Genomic DNA, 15,664 nt, shown 5'->3' on the forward strand with positions numbered 1-15,664 from the left:
GAATTTGATCATAATTTCGCCCCTCGACCCTAAGGGTCTCTAGAAAGGGAGGGTCCAAATTTTGAAAATGTTCTCTTAAGTCATGTGAGGTATCAAAATACAAGTTTTTGAATTTCCTACGAACGAATTTGATATTATTTAGGCCCAAGACCCTAAGGGGCGCCTGAGGAGGCGAGGGTCCAAAATTTAAAAAAAAATCAAATATCGTGTGAGGTATCAAAATATATATTTTCGGGCCTCCAGAGCACGAATTCGATATTATTTCAGCGCAGATCCCAATACATATAAAGCAAACCACTGCTGAAAAAAACTACAACAGCGCCATAATGAGTAAACTTTTATTTGAATTTTCTCTCGAAAATTATTGGTAATTTGTAACTACACGATTACTTAGAAAAAATAAATAAAAATCAAAACATAAAACAACTCTAAAATCTACAATGAAAAAAAAAAAACTTCAATCTCAACGCAATAATAATATGCTTAATCATTTAAATACTCGAAAAAATCATACAAAAATTATGAAAGTTACAAATCAGTTCCATTATTATTATAAAGTAGTACAATCATTATTAAATCGTTAACTTGGCGTTTTTTTTATCATCAAATTTGTAAATATGTATAGCTCTAATACGCGTGAAATAAATGAAATAATCTAAAGCTTTCATTCTAACTCTAAGCTCTGGTCAACTTATTGTGATATGTAATACATCTTTCATTACTTCCACGGTCACTGAAGGCATACACTATAAAGAGCTAAGAGCTTCGTAAGCATTAAAATCAAACACACGGCCAAGCACTGAGCGATTATCTTACTACTCTTGTAAGAAAAAAAAACCGGCCAAAATACAATTACCTCAGGTGGAAAAAATACACGAGTAAAAATAATATAAAGGTAAAAAAATACTCTAAACGAATATAAAATTAAAAAATTCAACAATTTTAATAGCGACTTGGCTAAAGAAAAAATAACCAATTTATCTAAAATTCGATTTCGTCTTTTTGTTTTGATTTTACACGCTTCCTCGAGGAAGTACACTACATAAGACTCAGTTCATCTTTTTTTCATTAAATGCTTTAAATGCTTTTGTATTCGTAATTTACAAATTAATAATACATAATCGTAATAATATACATAGTATCGTAAGTAATACTTTAAACATGAAAATATATACATTTTTATCACAAAAACGCGATTCGTGTTTGAATAAACATTCGTCTTTTCAGCAATACCAATAAGCTGCGTTTTGCAGCTTCTGCACCGCAACAAACACCTGAGAGAGAGAGCCAAAAGTCTACACAAACGCATCAAGCACACGTACAACAAAATACACACACATTTACACAAAATCAGAATTAAAAGAAAGGGGGGAAGAAGAAAGGGATATTAATACATAACAGGGATATAATAGGAAAGATAGGGAGGGGAAACAGAAAAACAGAAAAAAAAATAACAAAATAATAAAAGCTTTTTTTTTAAGGATAGGTATAGGTAAGTTTGTAAATTTACGGTCGATTGTTTAGTATCCTTTCGCGACTATCGTCTCGATTTATTTTTGGTGGAGAGTGACGTGATTTGCGGCTACGTTTGATCTTGGCCATGCTGTCTTCGCCGAAAACATCGCCCGTTCGAAGAGCTGAAATTAGGTCGTCGAATTCGCCCTTGTCGGCTGCTAGTTTACCGTTGGAGACACCGTTGCGTAGGTTTTGCCCGGAATGGAGTAAAGTGCCGTTCAGGTCTTTGCTGTGTTTACGGTCTACGGTGCGTTTCTTCATCTGAAAAATAAAAAATTGATAGATTAGAGGTCGAGTGCTTAGAAGGGTTGTTTGGCGATAGATTTTTATGACTACATGGGGAGAGGGGTTCACTCCTGCAAAATGCTGACTCGATTCGAGAACAAAAGTTTCCTCCCCTCCAGAAAAATTACACTTCTTCGAAAACCACAAAGCGGAGCTCAATTTAGACCTCATGTTCATGCTCAGCGACCTCGAATTAGTCAGGAATTGTTCAGAAAACTCCAAAATTTTGATAATTGTTTTTTGGACTAATTTTGAGGCTGAAAATTGACGATTTCCGGTGGAAAGGAATTCGATGGCGAGAATCTGACACTGGGAATGAATTTATCGTCCCAAAAAAAAACCTAGACAAATTTCAAGCTCGATTAGCGACCAAAAGTTTTTTTGCCCAAAAAAATGCATGAACAAACCTCTTTGTATTTTTTGTATTTTTTTGACATTCAAAAAAATCGAGTAAAATATCATTTACGACTAATTCGAGGTCGACGAGTCCGAATCTGGTGTCCATTTGTGTCGTAGAACGCTGCTTCAGTGAGAAATGGCGACTATTTCGCAGAAGACGAGTCCGATTGCAAAACGAACGTCATTTTTGGATTCAGCGACCTCAAATTAGTCAGAAATCGTCATTAAAAATGCAACATTTGACAACTTTTTTCCAGCTCATTTTTTAGCCTGAAAATGTTGCCATTCCTGAGAGAACAGTGGGCTTTGGTGAAATTCTGATGCTGAAAATCAATTCGCCGTCCCAAAAAACCCCCCTAGCCAAATTTTCAATTCGATTGGCGACCAAAAGTTATTTTGCCCAAAAAAATGCATGAACTAAACCATTAGCATTTTTTGGATTTTTTTGATTTCCAAAAAAATCGAGTAAAATGTCGTTTTTGACTAATTTGAGGTCACCGAGTCTGAATCCGAGGTCTATTTAGAGCATTTTGTGACTACTTCATCAAAAAACTGACTATTTTTTCATGAAAATTTGATTCTTTTTCCAAAAATTGTCAAATTGAGGCTCAATTTAGATTATTTTTGAGTTCAGTGCCAAAAAATAATTTCACAGCTCGGAAAAACTCCCATTACCCATTTCGACTCAATTATAGCAACCATGTTTTTTCTCCAAAAAACATTAATCGTACCCACGAAAAATATTACGATGGAACTCGTCAAATAAAATTCCAATTGAAATCAAAGTATGCAAAAAAAACATCAATTTCAAGAAAAAATCAAATATGCAAGAAAATTGCATGAAAAGTGTTAATAACATGTTAAAAAAATATACGTACAAATACCAAAAAAAAAAAAACATTAGAAATAACAAAAAAAGATGAAATTTTTGAAAAATTTGGCAAAAAATTGCATGAAAAAGTATAAATAACATGTTGAAAAGATATAAAAATATCAAAAAACAAAAAAAATTCAAAATGACCAAAAAAAGATGAGATTTTTGAAAAATTTGGCAAAAAGTTACATGAAAAAGTTTTAATAACATGTCAAAAAGATAAAAAGTGATAAGATTTTTGGGAAATTTGGCAAAAAATTGCATGAAAAAGTGTTAATAACATGTTGAAAATATATAAAATACCAAAAAAAAAAAATTGAAAATGACCAAAAAGTGATGAGATTTTTGAAAAATTTGGAAAAAAATTACAGGAAAAAGTTTCAATAACATGTCAGAAAGATATAAATATACAAAAACCAACAAAATAGAAATAACAAAAAAGTGATGAGATTTTTTGAAAATTTGGCAAAAAATTGCATGAAAAAGTGTTACAAAAAAATCATAATCAATAAAATATTAATATTTGATCAAAATTGTAATTTTAATGTTTTTTTTATTTTTAATATATGTATGTGATAATAGGTTCTTTTATCATTTTAGAATTTTTTGAACAATTTGAAGCAATTTTCGACAAATTTCACATAAATTTCTTCGGTTTTGTGTGTTTTGAAAAATGTTCAAGAATAAGAAAATTCTGCCAAAATCTGTCAATTTTTCCTGAAATTTAATCATTTTTTATTGATTTGCGCAGATTCTAACGTTTTAGTCGTGTTTTCGTCATTCTAACGAAATTTTATTCAATTTTTTTCAAGTTTAGTCTAATTTTGCAAAAAAAAATCAGTTTTTAGTAAGTTTTATTGACTTTAATAGTATTTACCGTGTTTTTGAATTATTTTACACGTTTTTAAAACGTTTTTGGGCAGTTTTTTTTTCATATTTTACTAAAATTTCGTTACTTTTTTGGTAGTGTTCATTTAGTTTAACGTTTTTTTTGTTTTTTTTTTTTTTTTTCGTATTTTTTACATCATTTTATTACGTTACGACCATTTTTCTCAAAAACGACAGAAAGGGGCACAATTTTGACGTCATTTTTGTGCTCAACGACCTCAAATTATGTATTCAAAAAAACAAAAAAAAAAAATTACAAAAAGTGTTCAACTAAATTTTGGAGTAAAAAGTGAGCAATTTCCATCAGAAGGAAGCGCTGTGGTGGAAATTTGACACATAAGATGAATTTTTCGAGCTAAAAAATCAGCTTTTTCATTGAAAACTTGCGACTTTTTCATGAAAATATCAATCTACTCGAAAGATATGAATCGATGTTTAATTTGAACGTCATTTTCATGTCCCGCGACCTCGAATTTGCTAGAAAATGTCGTAGAAAAAAAAAAACAATTTTCAAGCTCCATTCTACGCTTTAAAATGGGCGGTTTCCTTAAATATGGACCCTTTTGATAGCTTAAACAATGGACAAAACAAGCACAGATTTTAGAGACCCTTGTTTCAATACACATACCTCAACTTCTTGTTTAGCTCGCTTCTCTTCTTCATCTCTACGTTTCCTGATATTTTCCAAATCGTGTTTGGCTTCATTGAAAGATGTCAAGAAAAGATCGAAAATACCGAAGAAGTCGTCTGGTTGAATGGTCGAGTTATCTTCGCCGAATAAACGAACAGCTCGATCAAACTAATCGACATAACAATCAAAAGATTAAATCAACAGAAATAAATAGATAAATATCGACGTTAAAAAAGGTATAATATATTTACCCTGGTTTTCATATCTTGGAACAAATCTTCGAGTTCTGAGAATCGACACGTGGCAGTGGTCAAAAACTCTTTCATGACTGGTAAAAATCTGTCACCGTGAATCAAAGGTTGTACTCTGTGGAACTCTATTTCACGTTCTACTTCTTTGAGATTGTTACGTAACTGTAGCATGTCTTTTTCAAGTTCAGCGATACTAAAAAATTACGAAACAAATATAAAACTGACGAAAATATTGTGCAGATTTTATAAAATTAAAATCTTTCGGCGAGACTCACCTGACTTTGGATGCATTTCTCACATGTCTGATATCTTCTTCAAGATTAAGAACGTCTTTGAACTGAAACATGGAATTCTTCGATCAGACACTCCGCACAAATACAATATATTAAAATAATCCGATATTTATACTCAATAATTTACCTTCTTATCGGCAACTTCGACGAGATAATGCAGCAACGTGGTGCCTTTAAACGAACTGGATTTCGTATCTGCTAATTTATTCAATGATGCCAACCTGAAGCCGAGAGCATTTCCTCTGGCGCCTCGATTCATATAGTTACCCAAGGCCAATACAATTTCTAGTAATTTTTTCAATTTACGCGACCTGGCCACCTCCCTGGACGCTTCCATGACAGCTTTGACTCTAGGTTCGATTTCAGATACCCAGGCGTTGAATCTTTTCTTGTAATGTAAACTTCGTAGTCTCTGTTCGTAATGAGGGATCCTGAAAAACCCCAAAATACAATTAATACCTTCCAATTGGGTGTGGAGAGAGTACAGGATGAAAAATAGAGTTGAACATACTTGGAAATTTCGTATAAGAATCTGTCTGCTCTGGCTAAGCTATCGATTTCTTCGCTGTGTTCTTCTAATAGAGCAGATTCCTCAGGGGTAGGGGTAAATTTGAGGAGTTGTTCGACCATGTCTAAAGGTAACTGATCTCTGCAGTCCATACTCAGGATGACTCTGTGAAAACATTAAATCATTCGATTAGTATCCAGAAACCTGAATAAGAAACAGGACTGGAAGATGGAGGAGGAGGAGAGCTTACTTGGAAATTTCTTCGTCGGACATTTTCAATTTGGATAACAAAATTGTGCAATTTTGAGCACGTCTGCCGTCTATCACAGATAATATTTTAGTTCTATTTTTACCAACTAGTCTGAGATCCTCTACGGAGCCTTCGTTCTGCAAAAAATAATTTTAAAAAAATCGTATTAAACAACGACCCCAAAAAAAATCATTTCAATCGACTCGTTGAGATACTCACATTAGCTCCGGCTTTTTGGTACGCGCAGAATAACTTATCGATATTCTCCAGCTCCATGACTTTGTACAATTTGGTATCGTCGAGCTCAGTCCAAACGGTGCCGTTGACTTTCGCATCGGGTAACTTGGACCAGTTGAATGATTTCAGCGGATTCGACGGTTTCGGCACGTTCTTGATTTCCGTCCGGACTTGTGGTAACGATGGAGGAGGCATCGGAGCGCAAGGAGGTGCTGGTATACCTGGCGCCGGAGGAGGTGGAGGAGGAGGTTGTTTAGGCGCCGAGATAGGAGGCGGAGGCGGCGCTACGCCGTTACATTGGGTCTTCTCTAATCCAGAATCTGTGCTTCTCAAGCCAACAACCTACATAATCAAAAAAGGACGAATTGGTGAAAAAAATACTCAACTCGAAGTTGAAAAAAAAAAGAAACTGGTTTCTTGATTGAAGGGAAAAATGAGTTTACCTTGGCATCATCGGGTAAACTACCAGAATTGAGTAAGGTTTCGAGACGTTTCCTTTCGTCTTGTTCGTATGTAGCTCGATGTTCCAGTTCGCTAGTTCGGTCTTCCAGTTCTGAGATCTTTTGACGAGCTTCCAAATGAGCGGCGGTTTCTTTTTCCAGACGTTCTTTGACACGCTGTAAACTGGCTTCGATGTCTTCCTGGTGGAAATCAAACAAACACAGAATATGAAGAGCAATGTATCGAATTTTTCGAATAGTAATTTTGTTCAAAAGATGAGATTAGGAAAATATTCTCATATTTGAATTCAGGGTAAAAAATGCATCTAAATTGATACCAAACGCGATACCATTCTCATCAATGTCATGTTACCTCTCAAATTTGAGGAGGCACTTAAATATTATTCTACATGAAGCTGAAATTCATAAAACATGTATTGAGACAGGGGACCCCAGAAATAATGGATACATTTCGCCGGCCCTAACAGTTTCAGAAGGGGAGAGGGGACCCTCTTGAAGGGATAGAGCATCGTAGAACTGGTTGTCTGTGTGCTAATCCAGCAACCCAAGGTCGTCTGTCTGGGTGTTCAACTCCTCAAAGTCATTGACCCGTCTCTTTGGCTTCTCAAAAGTCCTCTTGAGCTCACTGACCCGCGTGTCTAGACTCCAAAGGTCACTGACCTATATGTTTACTCTCTCAAAGTCGCCTGTCTAGCCTTTCAAGATCATTGACCCGACTGTCGCGCCTCTCAAACTTATTGACCTGTTTGTCGGGCTTCTCAAGGTTGTCTGTCTTCCTGTGGGGCCTCTAAAGGTCACTGGCCCGTCCATCTGCAATCAAAGGGTTACTGATCATCCAAGATTGCTTGTCTGTCTGTCTGTCTGTCTGTCTGTCTGTCTAGCCTTCTGAGTCATTGACCAGCAGTCTGACCGTTTCAGGTCACTGACCTATCTGTATCACCTTATGAGGTCATTGACCTGTTTGCATAGCTTCTCAAGGTTGTCTGTCGTTGTCACTTCCTATCGGGCATCTATAGGTCATTGACCTGTCTGGCTGGAATGAAGGTCAATGACCCGGCAACCTACCATCTAAAGATCATTGACCCACCCATCTGGCCTCTCACAGTCACTGAACTATCTAGCGCCTCTTAAAGTCATTGACCTGTCTGTCCGGCTTCTCAAGGTTCTCTGTCTTCCTGTTTGGCCTCTAAAGATCATTGACCCGCCCATCTGCACTCAAAAGGTTACTGATTCACATGTCTAACCATCCAAGGTTGTCATTCTGTCTATCTGGCCAGTCTGGCCCTTAGGATCATTGACCTAGCAGTCTGACTAGTTCAGGTCACTGACCTATCTGTCTCACCTTCTGAGGTCATTGACCTGTTTTCATAGCTTCTCACGGTTGTATGTCTTCCTCACTTCCTATCAAACATCTGTAGGTCATTGACCTGGCTGGCTGGAATCTTAAGGTCAATGACCAGTAATCCAACATCTAAAGGTCATTGCCCCATCCATGTGGACTCTCACAGTCACTGATTGATCTATCTAGCTACCCAAGGTCATCTACATGTCTGGCATCTCAAGGCCAATGATCCGTCACTTCCATCAGTCTGCCATCTAAAGGTCATTGACTCATCGATCTGGACTCTCAAGGTCTCTGATCTATCAGTCAAGTCACCTAAGGTTGTCTGCCTACTTGTCTGACCTCTAAAGGTCATTGATCCATTTGTCTGACACACTGAGGTCATTGACCTAGCTGTATGTATTTTCAAGGTCACTCTTCTATCTGGCTAGCATCCCAAGGTCATCAGTCTGTCAGTTTCAATTTGTCAATATAGCTTCCCAATGTCATCTATAGGCTTGTCTGGCTTCTCAAGATAATTGACCCGTCTGTCCTGCCGCTTAAGGTCATTGACAGTTATTCTGTTAAGCTTCTCAAGGTTAACAGTCTCCTTGTCTAGCCTTTCGAGGTCATCAGTGTGCCTATCTAGCTTTCCAAGGTCATTGAACCGTCTCTCAGGCCTCTCAAGGTCGTCTTTCTTCCTGTCTGACTTCTAAAGGTCGTTGACCCATCCGTGTGGCCAGGCTTCTCGAAGTCGCCTCGTCTGCCTGGCTTCAGACCTCTTATGCTTATTGACCTAATTTTACTGAGCAGCCTCTCAACTTTCAATGGTGTTTGTGTGCCTGTCTGGCTTCCCAAGGTCGTCTGTCTGCTTGTCTGGTCCATTTCACCAGCCCTACTCAAAGTTTTTTTTAAAAATGGAGTGAGGGGAGAAAATGAAATGCAGTGAACAGCTCTATCGATCCTCTATCCTTCAACATATGTAATATTAGGGGATCTTGTTTATTTGGGGGGGGGGGGGTAGCCTGCTCCAACGTCCGGACCGAAAAAATTACTTTCAAAACCACCAAGATATCTCCCACACTTACTTTTTCTTGCGTCTTGTGATCGAGTTCTTGCTCTTTCATCGCCAACTTAGTAACTATATCCAGATTCTCTTTCTCCAGTAACTCGGCTTTAGCTCGAGCTTCGGCGAGTTCTTCTTCTTTGGCGAGTCTACATGAAACAAAACAACCCAGACAATAATACCAACTTCTCGAAAGGCATTAAAACAGGGAAGGGGTTTTTTGAACTTGAGAACTTACAGGTGGATAATTTCTTTAACGTTAATGCTAATCGGTGTGACGTCGTTATCGGTGCCATTTTCCGTCTGTAGAACAATCTGCTGTACGATTCTGTCGAATAACAACCAATGCTGCGAGTGATTACCGTAATCCACTGAAACAATCGTAAACCACACACATACAGATTCCAGTAGGTACACGTAGTCAAATGCGTACATATGTACAAAACAATTTACAACACCTAAGCTTAGTTAGATTTCATTATACATTCCATTACCTACATTTCACAATTATTAACTTACATCTTTAATACCTACGTTTACGTAGATATTCTGCATCGTAAACGACGATGCACTCATCTAGGAAATAATTATAAAATAAATGTTATTAAAATAATACACGTAGGTATACGGTGCAGTGTGTTTCGCGACTCGACAAAAAAAATTCATTATGTTATGATAATTAAAGGAGGAAGAGAAAAGCATTCTTTTCCTTTTTTTCTTACATATTTAAATTTATAAATGTATATAAGGTGTAAATGAAGGAAGTAGTAAAAGGATTGAATATTAATATACTTACACGGTAGTAAAAGGCAATGATGAAGTAACGAGAGTAGATGAGGATACGCTTGTGTATGACTTAGTTTATTTCGCAATAATTCGAACATCGCTGTCGAACTGTTTATATCGACTTGATCCTGTAAATGAAAAAATGTTAGAATTAAAAATTTTGAAAATCAGGACTCAAAGAGGAAAAAGAGCAGTTCTGTATAGTTTTTTGGACTTACCACGTTGTATTTTCTAGCTAGTTCTTTTTCGTCTTCGTTTCGGACCATGTCGAAGAAATCTAAATGCCTGAAAACAAACAATAAAATAATTTAGTATTCAAGACTGAGTTTTGATCCAAAAAAAATTGAAGGGATAGTGACTTATGAAGTTTTGTCAGCCAAAATTTGAAAAAAATCATTAAAAAATCAAGTTTTATTATTTGAGGCAGTTTTTAAAAAAACAGAATCAGAATTCTGAGTTTTTAAAAAAAATTTCATTGGACACTAATTTTTATGACTATTTTTATACCCCTTTGCTCTTTCTATTCTCCTTTTTCTCCAACGCCCACTTTATAAATTTTAGTTTATAAATCCGATTTTTTTCTGCTCTTTAAACAGAGGTATTAATTTTTTTCTTGAAAATCATGATTTTTGATGGACTTATTTTTCTTGACTTGATTTGAAATCAGAACTTTGTCATGATTGTCCCTTTTCTTAGTTTCTTCTTCTTTCCCTGCTCTCATCTTTCCTCTGCCTTAATAAAAGTATCTAACAAATAAAACAACGTGCGTACAAAAGAAGGAAAAAAGCAGGACTTCCACACGTTTCAATTTGGGGCAGAAGATGATAATTTTTGGTGTCGAAATGTTTCCCTAAAATAACTAGAATAATTTTTCAGAGAAATGAAAATTATTCTGCAAGAAGAGAATGAGAATGGAACATTATTGTTTCATTAGAGAAATGAAAAAAGCAAAACGTTTTTAGCAATATTGACAAAGTGAGACTTTTTTTGCAATTTTGCCAAAAAAACATGACTTTTAAGGCTGTTCAGACAGAAAACAGGAGTTTCTGACAAATTTGGCAAAACACCAAAGCACGAGACTTTTTGAATATTTTATAACTACAGGACCTTTTTAGTAATTTGGAAAAAACTGGATTTTTTACAAATTTTTAAGAAAAAAAATCAAAACTTGTTTTGGATGTTTTGACAAAACTTGGAAATGAAAAAAAGTGAGATTTTCCGACAATTTTGGAAAAAATGGGATTTTTTAAAAATTTTGGAAAAAATTGGATTTTTGACAATTTTGGAAAATATCCAATTTTTTGACAACTCTGGAAAAAATGGGAGTTTTTTTACGACTTTGGAAAAAAATGGGATTTTTTGACAATTTTGGGAAAAAAAGGGAAATTTTGAAAAAAAATAAGATTTTTTGACAATTTTGAAAAAAAAATAAGATTTTTTGACAATTTTGGAAAGAATTCAATTTTTTTGACAATTTTGGAAAAAATGAAATTTTTTGACAATTTTGGGGAAAATGAGATTTTCTAACAATTTTGGCAAAGAAATAGGGCCCTTTATGGAAATTTGGCAAAAAACATGACTTTCTATGGCGCTTCAGACAAAAAACATGAGCTTTTGACAAATTTAGTAAAACACGAGACTTTACAAAACCATAGGACTTTTTTTGACAATTTTGAAAAAAACAGGGATTTTTTGACAATTTTGAAAAAAAAAAATAAGATTTTTTGACAAGTTTGGAAAGAATTTAATTTTTTGACAATTTAGGGGAAAATGAGGTTTTCTAACAATTTTGGCAAAGAAATAGGGTCCTTTATGGAAATTTGGCAAAAAACATGACTTTCTATGGCGCTTCAGACAAAAAACATGAGCTTTTGACAAATTTAGTAAAACACGAGACTTTACAAAACCATAGGACCTTTTTGACAATTTTGGAAAAAACAGGATTTTTAGACAGTTTAAAAAAAAAAATCAAAACTTGGAAATGGCATAAAGTGAGATTTCCTGACAATTTTGGAGATAGATGGGGTTTCTTGCTGATTTTAACAAAGGAAGGGTCTTTTTTGGCAATTTAGGCAAAAACGGTACCGTCTACTAAAATTTTTGACAATTTTGACAAAAATTTGTCACAAACAGCAATTTTTTAATAATTTTAATAAAAATGAAATTTTTAAACAATTTTTATCAAAAAAAAAATCAAAACGAAAAAATGAACTTTTTTTTGCAAATTTTGGCAAAAAACATTCTAATTTTTTGAAATTTTTTCCCGAGCAGGGGCGTTTTTTTGTTTTTTGGTATTTTTTGTTTTACACGCCAATTTCGGAAAAAAACCAGATTATTTCAAACCCAAAATTCCTCAGTTGATAAGGTACTTAGTAAATTTTTGAAAAATTTGGACTTTTTTGACAAAAAAGAGGATTCTTGGCAATTTTGACCAAAATAGGATTTCTAATCATTTTTATTTAAAAAAAAAACAGGACCTTTCTAACAATTATTGCAAAAAACAGGGATTTTTTTGGCACTTTGCGCAAACAAAAGAAAATTGGGATTTCTCTCGAAAAACAAAACTTTTTTAGCAATGACAAAAAAATAAATTATTATGAAACAAAAATCAGAACATTTTGTACCTACACATATTTTGCCAAAAAAAAACAGAAATTTTGTGTAGCAATTTTGACAAGTTCTGACTATTTTGATTTTAAAAAAAATCATCCATTCATTCTTGAGACAATTGTTGAAAAAATTGAACTTTATTAGGCAACTTTAACAAAAATCAGAGCTTTTTAAAAATTTTTTGGAGGGGTTTTAGAATTTCATCAAGAACAAGATTTTCTGACAATTTTAACCTCCAAAAATGAATACATCATTTATCACAGTTTTTGCAAAAAAAAAAAGTCTTTTTGGCAAAACATTGAATTTTTTTGTTGGAATTTTAGTCCAAAAAACCCGAATTACTTACTTGAAAAGTTTGACCAAAAAAAAATATTATGCAAATGAAACAAAAGTCAGCCTTTTTTGGATATTTTGGCAAAAAAATAGGACTTTTTCGAAATCGTAACTTTTGAAGCTCAGACCATTTCTCCTTCCCCACTCATCTCCCCTCTCTTGGTTCAAGATCGTAACTTTTGAACCTTGATTTTTTTCTGACTTGAAACCAGAAGTCTCGGTTCAAAATGTAAATTTAGAACCTGTGACGCTGCAGGAAATGTGATTTTTCAAGCTCGAAACTAAAATCACAATTCCAGTCTGACTATGACATCTTACTTAGTTTTCAAAATCACACTTTTTTTTCCTGATAATTTCTGATTCAGAATTTTGATCTCGAGTAACATACTTTCTGTTCAAAATTTCATCTATAATCGAAAATTTTACTCATTCCTCCCCCTTCACCCACATTTTGATCGCTAATAACAGCGTCCCAAGTAATCTCAACACCAATTTCCATTCAACTTACCTATCTAAAGTCTGATTTTCGTGTTTGCGTAATTTATTGATGACTGGTTGAATTCCCAACATGATGAATTCGTATCTGAGATGCAATCTGAACTCGAGATTTTCCTGACCTGGTCCATAACTCAGAACAGCGTTCACAAACGACATGATGGCCGTTTTCAAACTGACGTCGTCTTTATACAGTCCAGTACTGCGGTCTAGATCGTTGACGATTCCCTGCGAATTTGGAATTATTGACGAAAATAAGTACGTGGTTTTTCCAAAATGTACGTATCAAAAGGATAAAGTATAAGGTATAGAATTTCATATACCTGAAACCGAGTCCGTTCGCAGGAGAAACTCTGATAATGAGTCATCGCTTCTAAAACTTTCTTATGGCCACCGGGGACTAGACAAGAGGCGCCGAGTATTTCCAAAACGGCAACTTTGGTTTTGATATTCTCAGTCTGAAGACTTTGTGCTATGGTGTTGATAGCGGTAGGATGAGCTAATACGTGAGCTCTGCCGGTCTAAAAAGAGGTGAAAAAAAATATTACATAAACCGTATCGAAAAGACAAATTGCAATCAACAAGTAGGGTGACATTTTATCGCAGACTTACTGAATTATTCATCAGAGCTTTCACGCAGCCAATTAAGGACGTATGAACGGAACTTTGAGCTGTGTCGTAATCCATTTCGGAAAGAGCGTCTAATAAATAAATCAAGCCGTCCATTTCCATGAATCTTAAAACGTAACTGTTCGGCTGCGTTCGTAAAGCTGTCTTCAATGAATCCAATAATCTGGCGTAGCTGAGCAGTTCGTTGTCGTTTGTACCGTTGTGATCTTTTTGTTTCAAATTTGTTACCTGGAAGAGTGAAAAAAAAGTATCAATAACCTTATTCTTCCTTGATCAGTTCTTTGGGAGGTTCGCCATTTTGGAATAAAAAAATCTCCATTGGCAAGAAGAATATACCAAAATTGGGCCATGGGCTCTTTCTCCATTCAATTGACCCATTTCAAAATTTTCAATATTTTTTGCTACTTTTTGAAAAGATAAGGAAGGGTGAAATTTTCAAAGAGACATTATCTGATTTATTTTTAGTATTTTTTTTTTCAGATGTGAAATGAGGGTAGAACTTGTCTCTTATGAAATCTAATTTAAAAACTCACCATAGCTTTGACTTTTTCCACATACTGTTCGGGGTTCTGAGACAAATCTGTAGCATTTTCAACATCCTACACACGAAACAAAAAAACACACCAAGAATATAAGTATACGAGTACAGGTACGCATCATTACAAAGAGATAAGAGAAAAAGCACTTTAAAAACCCTAGGTATGTTTTAAGTATGTACTTCAACGACTAATTATAAACCCATCTCTTACTTTTTTACGGCTGCAATAAATCTGCCATTTTTTCTCCGCCGGTAAATCCATCATAGCAGCTTTATTAGGCGCCGTAAGGTCCAGTTCTTCCTGTAATCAGACATGCATTTACAACGTGAATGAATCTGGGTGTGTAGGTAGGTAGGTAGGTAGGTACTAGGTAGTGAGGTAGAGGTAGAAGTAAGAATAATCTAATTTCAGCCCAAAGCATCGGAGTGGCAATTCGTGCCGGGCTAATTGAGTTTTAGGAGTTGTTCATTAGGTACCTTATTACTTCACAGTTCACACTTGTTAGTTGGATTCTATCAAATTGGGTGTTTCTGCCACAGAGCTCGGATTTTTACCAAAGTGTTGCGGGTTTATTCCGAAATGTACCGGATGAAAATTATTCGAATTCGTTGATTACTCGAAAATTATGCTTATATCAAATCTATGCACCCATACGTGGTTAATTAGATGAGGGAAAACGATGAAAATACTCGTAAATCCCACGTGAAGACCGTTCAAGTTTCAGAATATACTAAACTTTCAACTTGTTTCAATATTATTCATCCTAGTATCGAAAATAAGGCCATCGAGGGAGGGGGGCAAGGGTGCAGTTTGTCCCGGGTCCGGCAAAAAAGGGCTTGTGATGAAAGTAAATCCTATTTTTTTACTTCTAAAAACACAAATTTTCAAAAAGGGCTTGTTTTCTTTTTCAAAATAAGAGCACATACGTTCTGCACTTTATTCACGAGAGGTCGAATTTCAGCAGCAAAAACATGGATTTTCAAGGACGAAGAAATGAAATCAAGACCTCTGGTTGAAATTTCAGTTTTGTAGAAGGAAGGAGTAATTCTGTTGGATGATATTTATTTTCTTTTTACGTGAATTTTTTATGCAATTTCCCAAAAATTTTGAATGAATTTTGAAAAATATTTCTACCAAAAATGAGAACCTTTGAAAAGAAATATTTTTGTACTTTGAAATGGTTCTTGTATATTCGTCGAAGGGAAAAGGGGGGGTGTCAGAAGCGGGGTGCCTCAATTTTGCTAGTTTGAAGAATCTCGTGATTTTTGAAAAATTATGTTCATCAATTTTAT

At 35.0% G+C, this 15,664-nt stretch overlaps 1 protein-coding gene across 5 annotated transcripts in view; it reads right to left on the reverse strand.

Moving 5' to 3' along the window:
* Window positions 1-324: 324 nt before the first annotated feature.
* The window catches only part of DAAM (disheveled-associated activator of morphogenesis-like protein), a 131,321-nt gene continuing 115,981 nt past the window's right edge, over window positions 325-15,664 (reverse strand). For all 5 annotated transcript variants that reach the window (XM_065352680.1, XM_065352676.1, XM_065352677.1 and 2 more), the window contains 18 exons: window positions 14,583-14,672; window positions 14,367-14,432; window positions 13,816-14,061; window positions 13,527-13,724; window positions 13,217-13,431; window positions 9,984-10,050; window positions 9,776-9,893; window positions 9,218-9,350; window positions 9,002-9,128; window positions 6,575-6,772; window positions 6,114-6,473; window positions 5,895-6,031; window positions 5,648-5,809; window positions 5,264-5,567; window positions 5,119-5,180; window positions 4,844-5,036; window positions 4,590-4,760; window positions 325-1,776 (listed from right to left, as the gene is read on the reverse strand). In XM_065352680.1, the coding sequence (XP_065208752.1) occupies window positions 1,507-1,776; window positions 4,590-4,760; window positions 4,844-5,036; window positions 5,119-5,180; window positions 5,264-5,567; window positions 5,648-5,809; window positions 5,895-6,031; window positions 6,114-6,473; window positions 6,575-6,772; window positions 9,002-9,128; window positions 9,218-9,350; window positions 9,776-9,893; window positions 9,984-10,050; window positions 13,217-13,431; window positions 13,527-13,724; window positions 13,816-14,061; window positions 14,367-14,432; window positions 14,583-14,672 (3,117 nt within the window). In that variant the 3' untranslated portion in view covers window positions 325-1,506. The remainder of the gene's footprint in view (window positions 1,777-4,589; window positions 4,761-4,843; window positions 5,037-5,118; window positions 5,181-5,263; window positions 5,568-5,647; window positions 5,810-5,894; window positions 6,032-6,113; window positions 6,474-6,574; window positions 6,773-9,001; window positions 9,129-9,217; window positions 9,351-9,775; window positions 9,894-9,983; window positions 10,051-13,216; window positions 13,432-13,526; window positions 13,725-13,815; window positions 14,062-14,366; window positions 14,433-14,582; window positions 14,673-15,664) is intronic.

The sequence above is a fragment of the Planococcus citri genome, chromosome 2, assembly GCF_950023065.1.
Source record: "Planococcus citri chromosome 2, ihPlaCitr1.1, whole genome shotgun sequence".
In the NCBI taxonomy this organism is placed as follows: Eukaryota; Metazoa; Arthropoda; class Insecta; order Hemiptera; family Pseudococcidae; genus Planococcus; species Planococcus citri.